The sequence below is a fragment of the Polypterus senegalus genome, chromosome 17 (assembly GCF_016835505.1).
Source record: "Polypterus senegalus isolate Bchr_013 chromosome 17, ASM1683550v1, whole genome shotgun sequence".
NCBI lineage: Eukaryota > Metazoa > Chordata > Cladistia > Polypteriformes > Polypteridae > Polypterus > Polypterus senegalus.
Window position 1 is genome coordinate 93,801,090 of NC_053170.1, and position 12,887 is coordinate 93,813,976.

Consider the following 12,887-nt stretch of genomic DNA (forward strand, 5'->3'; position numbering starts at 1 on the left):
GAGTACACCCTGTAGCTGCAATGTATTCGTGCCACTTACTGGTACTTTCGTGACTCTTTATATTCCAATTACAGGGATCTCTCCTTGCCTTATACATGCTTTCCTAATATAAGTAGTACCCTTTAGCCACACTCTACTCATGTTAGATGTTGGGCCATCCTGGCTTGACTTTCACTCATCACCATGACATGAGGGTGCTGCCTAGTTGCACCCTGCTCATGCCATTCATTTGGGCCTTCCTTGGATTAAAGCATCCTACCCTCTTTTGAGTACTCCGTCTCCTAAGCCATCTGCTGAGGAATTCACCGTCCACTGGTTCCTTCTTCTTGATTGTACCATCCTGTTCTCTGCTCAGGGCAGAAGTGAGGCCAGAGCAAGGGTAGCATGACACTGAGCCCACTCGCAAGCTAAGTGAGTAGTTAACCACATAAAAATCAGGATGCCAAGACGATTTCAGTCCGCTACGTAGCATTATGTTTGGCTTTTGAATTCTTACCATAGTTTTCCAGCCACATTTCTTTTGGACTTTGTACTTTGTGGTTCTAAACAAACTTTTTTAGGATAAAACCTAAAAATTTTAATTGCAAGTTAGGCAAACAGAATGGTATTGGGCACTCACTACTATGGTGGGGGTGCATAGTAAACTGCAAAACTTGATTAGGGCCTCATAGAGTAAGAATGCTGGCTGTAGACGTGATGTTTATTAGGAACTGGAGGAGATTAAGAAAAGTCTGAGTGCCAAGTAGGTTCACCCCGCACAGCTCAGCTCTCTGGCTGAATATGCTGCTTATTAGGATGGCAGATAAATAGAGAGCCACCTTTCAAAAACTTGTGAATACTGCCGTTCACAACTTATTTTCCATTCATAACAATATAGATTCCATCTTTCTAGACAGATGCAAAGCAAACAAAAAATGCAGAAAATCTGCCAGCATCGCCCAGTTGCTGTGTGTTTTCTGAAATGTTGTGCCTTAAACTCACATTTCACTGTGAAAGTCTGGCAGACAGCCTTGTGACCGGTCTCTTTATTTAATTTTTCTAGCGCCTCCTTGAAGTGTTTGGGCCAATTTAGGCATCTTTAATGGGGTGTTAATACTTAGGGAATTCACTTTTGACATTTGTTATGTGATCTAAGTTTCCTTGAGCGTTACCGCAATGCAATTTTGTTTCTCTTGTGGATGTCGTCTCCTTCTCACAGTGGCATTGATAGTTTGCATGGCGATGAGTCCCAGATGTTATGAATTGTGCATTATGAAAAAAGCATTTTTTTAACAAATCAATTGATTTGTTTTCGATCCTATTTTTGTAAAAAATTGATCTGTTTGTATAGAATAAAATAAACAAAACAAAATGCATTTTTTCTCTCTTAAAGTCATTTTTAGAACAATACTTCACGTGGGTATTTTGGGTGATTTTTCTCTAGCACTATTTAGTGTGGTTTCCTCACACTAATTTCTTTCTATTATAAAAGAAAATCTTGAGACGAGACTATTGCAAAGAGATTTTTCCAAGTCCCGCCGTCCTCTCCACCATTTCCGGTTCACGCCCGCGGTCCTCTCACCTCTCATTCGTGTGAATGCTTTTGTCAGACTCAGTTCCTGCGCTCTCAGCTCTTATATATTTTTATGTTTTCCTCACTTTAAGTTCCCAATAAAAGCAGACGTATTATGTCCAAATCTTATTGAAGAATTTCATCCCAAAGGGTTATCAACAGAAGAAATGAGTACACGAACAATCCTAGCACCAAGAAATGATGAAGTCAAACGAATTAACGTGAAAATTGTCGATCGGTTACACGGCAATGACATGTAAAATTTTAACAGGTGAGAAGAAAGGTAATGTAGTACATCTTCCACGGATAACATTAGACGCCAAAGGAGATCTTGATATGCCATTCGTATTAAAACATTTACAGTTTCCCGTTAGAATAGCTTTTGCAAAGACAATTAACAAATTTACAAGGACAAACATTTGAAAAAGTCGGTTTATTTATTAGAGAGAAAGAAACGATATTCACTCAGGGGCAGTTATACGTTGTGTTGTCACGATGGCACTCCAAACATGGAATCAAAATTCAATGCACTAACTAAAAGTTAATTCAAAAAATTGTTTTTACTGAAGGTTTGCAGTAAAAGTGTAAGTTTAAAAAGCATCTGCATATTAATTTCAAAGCCAAACAGAACGAAAATGTATAACACAGAAAATACCTCTGATGCAACATGAACCATAATTTTCTTTCAATTTATTATGTTTTACTATTTTTTTACTCCGATTAATTACTCGCTGTAATGTAAAATAGTTAGGTCTATTATGCATATGTAACTATTCCCATGAAAATAAAAATCTGTTTAAATTGTACGCGAGCTGCAAATCTGTGAAGTGGCTAGTGCGTTGTGCCCGCTTGAGGGTTGGCGAGCAGGGGGCAGAGCCCTCTAGTGCTTCCTGAATGCAATGATTAATTATTCTACCTACTTTGTGTCAGTGATGAGCAGAATCTAGAATCAAATGTAAGCTTGAGACAAAACACTTAGCCCAGGACACAATTCATGTGGTGATTCAGGCTTCACAATACAGTATTCCCATGATATTATATCTTCATAAAATAAATTAGTATTACTTATTATTAGACATTTATTAATTAAAACATTGCAAACTAAATTGAAATCATTATGCAAATGCACACGTCTTTTTTGTAGGCCTTGTGTTTTGTATTGTATTAAAATAATCTTAAATATTGTTACAAAAACCAAGATGGAAAGACTGAGGGACACACCAAATGACAGTTTAGCTCAAGAACTGGCCACTTTTATGTAACAATGAAAGATTACAGTCTGAAGAGCAGCACCTTCCAACTGTTACCACCTTGGGAAACGCTTCATAAAATAGCAGACACCATCCACTTATTCTTGCCCCTGATTCTCTGTGACCGTCACATGCTGTCTCTCTCTCTGCATTCCATTGAAGACCACTTATCTTCTGTTAGGGATTTTATTTATCCTACACTCAGAGAGTCTCCGCCTTTATTCTGGAATCTTCCCTAGGCTTGTAAAGTGTATCACGAATAATCCCAGGGTTTATTGAAAGCAGAGCTCAGTTTAACTCTGGGACAGGTCTCTGCCGATAATGCATCCAGCCCTGCCCATCTTAAGTGCTATCTGCCAACTACTACACTGTTAGCATTAAATATTTGCACTGCAGTAATGCAAGACTTGTTGCATGTTGATTATCACAAGGAAATAAGAACTTCACTGTACTCTGTACACGTGACAAAAAAGAACCCTTAAATCTCTCTATTATAATAAAAAAATCCTGGGATGAGATTAAACTTTTTAGCCTGGGACGAGGCGTGATTTTCTCAGCGAGACACTTTCACGTCCCGCAAGACGAGACTTTCTGCCAAGAGATTTAACCAGGCCTGGGGCTGGAAATAAAAGACAAAGAGTAGATGACAAAGTAGAACGTCGTAAAGAACTCAAAAACGTTGGTGCGGAACACATGCAGAACAGGTTAGAGATAATCCATCCATCCATTTTCTAACCCGCTGAATCCGAATACAGGGTCACGGGGGTCTGCTGGAGCCAATCCCAGCCAACACAGGGTACAAGGCAGGAACCAATCCTGGGCAGGGTGCCAACCCACCAGAGGGCACACACAAACACACCCACACACCAAGCACACACTAGGGCCAATTTAGAATCGCCAATCCACCTAACCTGCATGTCTTTGGATTGTGGGAGGAAACCGGAGCGCCCGGAGGAAACCCACGCAGACACGGGGAGAACATGCAAACTCCACGCAGGGAGAACATGCAGGTTAGAGATAATGGAAATACTAAAATTTGAAAGTCTCAAAACAATGATAGTAAAGATCGCATTAGCACAAACAAACGGAAATTATTACTCTGTGAAATAACGGAACAGCGAAAAGAGATCGAAGATATTGCTCGGATTTAAACTTTAAGTTGGAGACTTGTAGATTGTCTAATTCGTGTTGCCATCAGGGAAAAGTAGTGCTTCTTCCCAATGAAGAGGTCTATCAGAGAGAGTTAATAGATTTCTTGTCTGGTGGAAGTGAAATCCACAGACGCGAGCGGCAGAGACACAAAGTGGCTGGCGTGTACCACAGGCTGGGAAGGGTGGGGTTGGCGAGCAGAGCGAGCAGGGGGTGAAGCCCCCTAGTCTTATATATAAATGTTTACGTGTGGAAGTGTGTGTGTCGGTCTGTCTGGCCCAGAAGTGCGAGGCGTCATGGAAGTGCAAGGCTATGGCAAGGCAGTCGGTCCCAAATTAATGAGTCGGATGCTACAGCATGAAGCTGATAGAAAGCGACCGCTGAGGAAAGACAAATGAGAGAGAAACTCACTTAGCCGCTGATAGACAAGGGGGGGCGAGCACATCTGCAAAACGAAACCGCCGACTCTGCATTTCAATTTTTTTTTCTGACGATTTCAATAGTTTCTAGGAGCCCGGGCTTTTTACTGCCCAGGCTTACACAGCTAGTAGAGTATAAAGTTTCTGCACTGCAAAACCATCCTGATTTAAACTGAAGTTTTCGTTTTCAGAGTTAGCATCAGACATTGCTACAACGATGGTTGTCATTTTGTTCTTCTTTTTTTATGCCTTACTGACCCATTAGCTATGGGTCTTGACTGGATCTATGATAAAAGTATAATGTTATATATCCTTTTTGGAAAAATGGCGATCAGCATGAAACTAAGACCTTTCCGTTGCGACAATATTCTCTGCAGTTGACACATTCACTGATTACTGACATAGCCGGGACAGATTTATGGTTTGACCAAAAAAGCAAGCATTGGGAATATGTCTACTTTCTCTCTCCATCATGTTAGAGGTCTGCTGTTGCCATATCCACTGCTATATTTTTCCTCCATGCTGCAATCTATCACCATTTTTGAATCAGTATCAGTGAAAGGTGGATCTCCATCTCGATCACTCATTCTTACTCTGGTGGCTCAAGAGAGTTGCAGAAACTTGCAGCTTGCTGCTCCCAACAGTGTTTGAGTTACAATATGATGATACGCTCGTGTGCTGCTCATCCCAATGGAGTTCAGTTTGAAAACAAGCCTGTGCATGCAGTGGAGTAGTCATAAATCAATGTTGTAATTCTCTACATATGTTCAAGGATGTGACTGTTATGAACTTGAGAGTTCACAACCACACAAATGTGCTCACTCGATTGGGGAAATCCGGCCAAAAAACAGGCTACTTGCAAAAAGGGCAACATAGTATCTTTATAATAAGAAGATGTATTTTTCAAAATCTGTATTGAACAAAAATAAGCTCTCAGGAGCACAATGGCACAGAAGGCAGTGCTTTCAAAAAAGACAATTCCAATAGCAAACACAGTCCATCTATTCATCCATCCATCCATCATCCAACCCACTATATCCTAACTACAGGGACATGGGGGTCTGCTGGAGCCAATCCCAACCAACAAAGGGTGTAAGGCAGGAAACAAACCCCAGGCAGGGCACCAGCCCACCGCAGGCAAACACAATCCCAATACAAAATCAAAAAAAGTAGTTGAAAAACATAGCACAGAGGTCAAAAAATCTACAGAATTCCAAAAAGGAAAATGATAACTCACCACACTACAAGTGAAGTCAGAATGAACCGCAAAGGAATGGTGGGTTATCCCATCCTTTGTAGGGGTAAAGCCAATCCCTTGAAGGTGATGGGCAGGTGGCTCTGCCTCTTGGGGGACCACTCATAAAACATATGACATGTAATAAAAGATACTTAAACAATTTTAATGTGAACAATAAACAGAACAGACATAAAAATCTAGTTTGTGAATTCAATTTTTAAATTCCCCTTGTTAAAGACAGATAAATAAAGGAGCCAAAAAAAAGGTTTGGGGCGGCATCCTGTATAATATTCCTGGCTACAAATGGATAAATTTACTTGTACAGATGTGTACAGGTTCGACTCTAGCACAGAACTGATTTGAGATTGTCAAGATGGCGGTTTTAAAGGCAAGCAGAGGAAGTGAGTGGGGCGTCACCAACGGGGCTGGAAAACAGGAGGGCTGGAGAAAGTGGGGCGGAAGAAACGTCATCAATGAGGCCGAAATCAGAAGAGACATCATGAGTGGGGCTGGAAAATGGAAAAGAAGTCATCAGTGGGGCTGGAAAACCAGGAGAGAGTGGGGCGTCATCATCAATGAGGTCATCAATGAGGCCGAAACCAGAAGAGACATCATGAGTGGGGCTGGAAAATGGAAGAAACATCATCAATGAGGCCGAAACCAGAAGAGACATCATGAGCGGGGCTGGAAAATGGAAGAGAAGTCATCAGTGGGGCTGGACATCAATGAGGCGAAACCAGGAGACATCATGAGTGGGGCTGGAAAATGGAAGAAACATCATCAATGAGGGCTGGAGAAATGGGTGGGGCTGGAAGAGAAGTCATCAGTGGGGCTGCGTCATCAATGAGGCCGAAACCAGAAGAGACGTCATGAGTGGGGCTGGAAAACGGAAAACAAGTCATCAGTGGGGCTGGAAAACGGGAGAGACGTCATCAATGAGGCCGAAACCAGAAGAGACATCATGAGTGGGGCTGGAAAATGGAAGAGAAGTCATCAGTGGGGCTGGAAAATGGGAGAGACGTCATCAATAAGGCTGAAACCAGAAGAGACGTCATGAGGGCCAGGCGGAATATTCCGTAACTGGTCGGCAGGGAAGTGAGATAAAAAGTGAGTGTACTCTGCCACCCCCTGGTCTGGAGTGGAATTACTCTCATTCAGACCCTTTAGCTGCCTCCCATGCGCACATGTGTGACACCTGCTTTCGACGAAAGACATTTTTGTTTGCTTTTGTGTTTCATTTCAGTCTTGTCATACAATGCATGATACGAGGCCAAGTGTCTTTTTGACAGAATTTTGTCTCATGCCTCGTCAAAGGGTAATTCAACCAGGGTGCAACTCCCAGGAAGCTAGAAGGGCTGTCTGGAAGGGGAGAGAATTGTTGAGTTGGTATGTTTCTCTTTGCATTTGGAGGACATAGTTGGACACTTTGCAGAATTTTCCAGCAGAATTCTTTCAACTCTGAGAGTGAGTCACAAACTCGAGGACACAATTTAAGATTAAATGGAAGTGCATTTAGGACTCAAGCCTTTAAGCATTTCTTTACACAGAGAGTTGTGGGAATCTGAAACAAATGACTTTGATTATTAACCTTTAAGAAGAATCTGGATGAACTATTCAGACAGCGTATCTATTAAATAAACCGATTAGCCTGATGGGGTGAATGGTCTCATCTCATTTGCCCAGTTTCTTGTTCTTATGCTCATACGCCTGCTCTGGACAGGCCCAGTGAAACAGCTAGGCATATTGTTTAGTTTCTTTATTTTTATACTTCACACGTTTATGCCTTTGATAGTCATAAACTATTTGATTTGATTAAATTGTATTTTAGGACTTTTCTGCCTGTGTATTCTGGGTTAGAGTATCATTTTGAGGTACATAGATCACATGTGTTCTCAGACGTTAGATCAGACTCAGCACCACATACAGTACATTATGTCAGGCTTGGCTCTGCATGCACTTTAATGATGCCAGGCTGAATTCAGCTCCTCGCACATTGCTCTGAGGCTAAGGATCGGCACTAGTAGCTGTAACCTTGTTGGTTCAAATCCTGTTACTGCCAGAAGGGATCCTACTCTGTTGGGCCCTTGAGCAAGGCATATAACCTGAAAATTTCTCTAGGGAAACCGGACAATGGCTGACCGTGCTCTCTGACCCCCAAAGGTCGTGTGAGAAAATAGTTTCCTTTCAGGGATTAACAAAATATATTAAAATCAAAAAATCAAAAAAAAAAAAAAATGTTAGAGCTCTCCAGATCTTGTGGGCTGGCTAATAAACTTGCTGGGAGTCACAAAGGGCTTCTTTCTTCCCTTGTAAAATGTTTTTATTTTTTTCTTCCCTCAGGTGAAAAAGGGTCCAGAGGGGAACGAGGCCATTATGGCAAAGCAGGGAAATCTGGGAATTCAGGTCCTAGGGGTGCAACTGGAATAAAAGGCAACAAGGGCAGCATTGGAATACCAGGAGAGCCCTGCAAGACCTACTACTCTGCCTTCTCTGTGGGGAGGAAGAAGGGACTTCACAGCAACGAGTACTACCAGGTGGTGGTGTTTGACACCGAGTTTGTGAACCTTTACAGGCACTTCAACATGTTCACGGGCAAGTTCTACTGCTACATCCCTGGAGTGTACTTCTTCAGCCTGAATGCGCACACGTGGAACCAGAAGGAAACCTACTTGCATCTTATGAAGAACGAGCAGGAGGTGGTCATCCTGTATGCACAGCCCAGTGACCGCAGCATCATGCAGAGTCAGAGCCTCATGCTGGAGCTGGAAGAGAAAGATGAGGTCTGGGTGCGGCTCTTCAAAGGGGAGCGGGAGAACGCCATCTTCAGTGACGACTTTGACACTTACATCACTTTCAGTGGCTACCTGATCAAAGCCAAGACTGAGGTGTAGCTGGAGTATACGCTCGAGGCATCTTGCCATTTTCCTGACCACGTGCAGCTGCAAGCAGTGTATAGCACTAAGAAATGCTCTGACAGGGGCTCAACTTCTTAAGAGGTTGCAAGCCAAGCCATTTTCTCCAAGTATACATTGCCACTGCTTGACTCTGCCCTCTGACTGGTGTGAAGGAGATTGCTGAATGGCAGAAAGAGCCTGTGAATGCTTAAGCCGTATTTACAACTGCTGATCTTTGACCTTGTTTTAGTTTCCACGGGTGTGTTTTCAAGCATCTGTTACACGCGGAATCTCCTCTTTTTAGTTTTGTTCCAGACAACATAATCTGATTCTCCAGCACACTATAGACAATTTGATTTTCTTGATACTCTGCTGTAGGTGGTGCCAAAGTCAGGCATCTCTGCAAGGAAGGCCAGTGCACTACATTTTAATCTGCCTATCATTTATCAATTTATTCATTTTCTGAATCTGAATTTTCCAGAACATGGCCACGGAGAGCAGTAGCCTATGCCAACAGAAATACAGTAGGTGTAAATCAGGAAATAGTCTGTGAAGGGGACATTTATCTAACACAGGACACACTTATGCTCCCCAAACCAAAGAGTCACCAATCTCTAGGTCGTGGCTTTGGTTTATAGGAAGACATGGGCAGACTAGCAAGAGGAACAGAGAGCACATGCAAAATCCAGCTAGGAGCAGAGCTGGCCTTCTAAGAATCTAAGGTACCCGACTTGCCGTGCCTTTGAAATTCCCTTCTGCAGGTCACGCACCTTCAAATCCACATTGTCCCGTGAATATAAAAGAAGCAAGTTTGGCACATGAAGAAGACAGGGTGCCCAGTGGGAATAGGGAGGATGTGCATGTTGAAGGCCAAAAGAGCAAATCTCCCTTACGTTTACGCTAAAACACATCTGAAACGACTGCTTCTGTTACACAGTATGGCAGCTAAATGCAGCCTAAGTACCACCGATGAGCTAAATCAAAATATTAACCCTTTTGGCCCTGGATTTTCTGCTTTTATTGGAAAAATTCTTTTCTGAGATATTTTACTTTTGGGGTGTCTAGGAAGCTGAAAAATTAGAAAAACAAAAAAACTGTCAATATTATTATACTATAGCTGCCAATACTTCTGTCTTCTTGAGGAAATAAAATTGAAAGTGGTACGCAAAGTCTGGAAGCGTCCATTTTCACTTCTGTGTTTCGCGGATTGTATGCCAGTCTCTCCAGTCTGCGCTAACAGTAGCATGCCCGGTCCCAACGGCTGCAAACGTACCTGTGCTTTACATAGTTACGCACTAGTAATAGGATGTCAGGGCCAAAAGGGCTAATTCTGTGTTAAGCTGCTGTAAAGGATGCTTGGCAGTCCAGTTGCCACAGAAAGGAATGTGGATGAAGAAGAAGAGACGACTGTGTGGAGCATCCGGAGGTGCAGATCCCAGTCCTCAAATATCAGATGTGTGGGGAAAATTTGACAAAAACGACACTGAAATGCAGCAAAGCAAAGCAGTCCTCCACTCGACTCCTCAGTTTTTAGGAGTCAAAAAGACACTTTTCTCTGTTTTTCTGGCTGCATGTCATACAAAATGCTTTATTCTGCCCATTTTTTTTTTATCAAATGCATTTTAGAAGTGGAAGAAAATACGGAACACATGCAGAAATCATTATACAGTGGAATTTATTAGGAAAAACACTTTGACCCATAAGGACTGGACTTATTCCCAGGAGCCTAAAAAACATAAAAATGCGCTTTGGTTTAGTCACCACAGAGCTCTTCCTTTTTAGTAATTTAGCCAACAAACATTATTTCCTGTCATCTTGAGGAAGCTGTGTCTTCCCACATAATTTCCATTATCGGTCAAATCTATAATTATAGTGCAGGGAGCCTGGATGCAGGCCCGCTGCCAGGGGAGGACAAATCGGACTCTGGTCCAGGGTCCTAACGGAAGGGGGCCCCTTCACGCTTGATTTTTTTTATGCTGATGTTGTGCGCGTAGATATATATTTGGACAATTATTCAAGTTACATGTAATAGAAAAGTTAAATCATTTAGCTTACAACAATACAAGTGAGTGTTTTAATAGCCGCACACTCCATGCAAGTAGATATCGTGCTCGTGTCGTGTGAAGCACGCTTGTCAAATGGGGCCGGCAGCGGCTCGCTTCTCAAAGACAAAGGAGAGCCGACGCTGACGTCCTTGAGCTTGACGTTGAGTAGTAAGTTTGTTGTACAGGGTGCGTGGATAATGGGTTGACTTTGCCGTTGTAATCGAATACTTCCGTTTTACACACACAGGCGCTGTTCTGTCTCAGACGACGGCGATATTGTTGTGCACTATCGTGGACGTTGACGTGTATGGTGTAGCAGAAGTCCGTCTCCGTAGTTTGATATTTCATTCGCTTGGGTGTTTATTGTTGCTTTTAAAGCAGTGACGAGTGTGCGTTGGTTTTATATGTATCAGTAAAGATTCTAAATCACCCGGATTTTTTGAAAACTTTGAAGTTTGATACAGCAGGTTACCATACTGATTGTACACCATGTAGATAACCCTAAGCGTTAGTATATATTAAAATGTTCAGATGTTACTCCTATTCATTGCATTGGTATAATTGTACCGTTACGCGTTAGATAATACATAGGCCTATCTCATTAATGTATTGCTTCAGTTCCGCTACGAGCTTCCGTTAGCACTGGCTTTCCTTCTCGCAGTCAAACTTTGATGTGCGAGAAGGTTTAACTTATCAAGTATGGTATTCATAAATGCAGCATTGTCGCTGTCGGATAAACTCATTTCGATCATTTTGTATACGTATTTGAAGGTTTTGACATGTGGGGACCCGGGGGAAGGCAGAGGGGCCCACACGTACCCAGTTGTCTGGGGCAGCGGGCCTGCTGGATGTAATACCAACAAGTTCACTTATTGCTCCTCACACTTCTGATTAATGTAATTTTATTTTACCACCATGAATGGGGCTCTGCTACTGTTGCTTCAGATGGGAACAATTCTAATGTCACCGTGTGTAGGGCGTAGTAACAAGTGGTCCGCATAGTCCTCAACTACTGCTGTAATGACCTAATGGCAGCAATTAAGTAACTGGGGTCTCATCCCACAGTCTAATTAGAAACAAAATAAGGTAATTGACAACATCCAGAGCGCTCCATCCAAAAATGATAATTCTTTTCATATGTTACTTACTCAATGTGTTTTGTTGTGACGACTGAGAAAAAAAATTTACTGTCTTGTTTTTATAGAGAACTAAGATGAAAAAAAGTTTATGATATAATACAAGCCAATGGTGGCCAATGCTGCACGATGTGAAAGACATCCATGGAAAAGGGAAAAACTGAATGTCCTGTCACTTGTGTCACATAATCCTCATCCACGGTCCACCTCTCCCCCTCATTCATTGGTCAACAATGCCTTTTTCAGTTCCGAAGTGCTGTATTTTGGAATGGTGTTTTCTTTTGGAGATGTGCACAGATTTTTCAGGAAGTATCGATTTAACAATAATTTAACTAAAATGACACGTGTTTTGTATATTGTGTGCAGATGATTGGGTGACTGACACGTGGATTGTGTAATACGAGTAACGGGTCATTTTTATTTTTTTTTAATTTTTGTGAAAAGGCGCTATATAGCGCCCGACCCGGCACAAACTGACGCAGAGGCACGTGTAAAATCAACAAGACTTTTTATTTTTCTCTTCACGCCTTCCCCGTGTCCCACTGGCCCAACACAGTCCCAAAGCACCTCAGCACAACCAAACCAATTCTTCCTCTGGCACCACCACTCCTCCCAGGCAACCTCGTCCTCTTCCTCCCGATTCTGGCTCCTGAGTGGAGGATGCTGGCCCTTTTTATAGCCCACCCATGAAGTGCTCCAGATGCTTGATCACCTGTGGCTAATTGCACTTCCGGGCAGGGCTGTAGAGGTATCCATACCGGCTCCGGGATCCATGCAGCACCCCCTGGTGGCCACCTCAGATCCCCACAGGATTGTAGCCATGGAGCCCTGCGGGAAACTGAGGCACCCACGTCACCCAGGGAGGCTGCCACCAAGCGTCCAGGGTGAGGTACTGAGGAGCCCATGGCTGCTCCCCTGGAACATCCTGGCCAGGCATGGAACTCGGCCGTCCGTTACATTTTATTGATTTTATTGAAATGGCACAACATTCCATACAAATAGATCAATTTTACAAAAATAGGACTGAACACAAATCAACCCCCACCCCTGCGAAAGAAAGCATGGGCAGCAGAATAAAACTTAAATCTATTAAAAATAAGTAAATAGATAAATTAATAAGTGAATACAGTATAGATAAATGGAGAAGAAAAAGAAATGGGGAGAGAATCTGCTTCCTCAGTGCTTTAGAAGCTTATTCTAAAATG

General features: G+C 42.5%; 1 protein-coding gene across 1 annotated transcript in view; it reads left to right on the top strand.

The window, feature by feature from the left end:
* c1qtnf1 (C1q and TNF related 1) overlaps positions 1-10,406 on the top strand; it is a 29,620-nt gene extending 19,214 nt beyond the window's left edge. Inside the window, exon 4 of the mRNA XM_039740243.1 lies at positions 7,948-10,406. Coding sequence (XP_039596177.1) covers positions 7,948-8,498 — 551 coding nt within the window. The 3' untranslated portion in view covers positions 8,499-10,406. The remainder of the gene's footprint in view (positions 1-7,947) is intronic.
* The last annotated feature ends 2,481 nt before the right edge of the window (positions 10,407-12,887 follow it).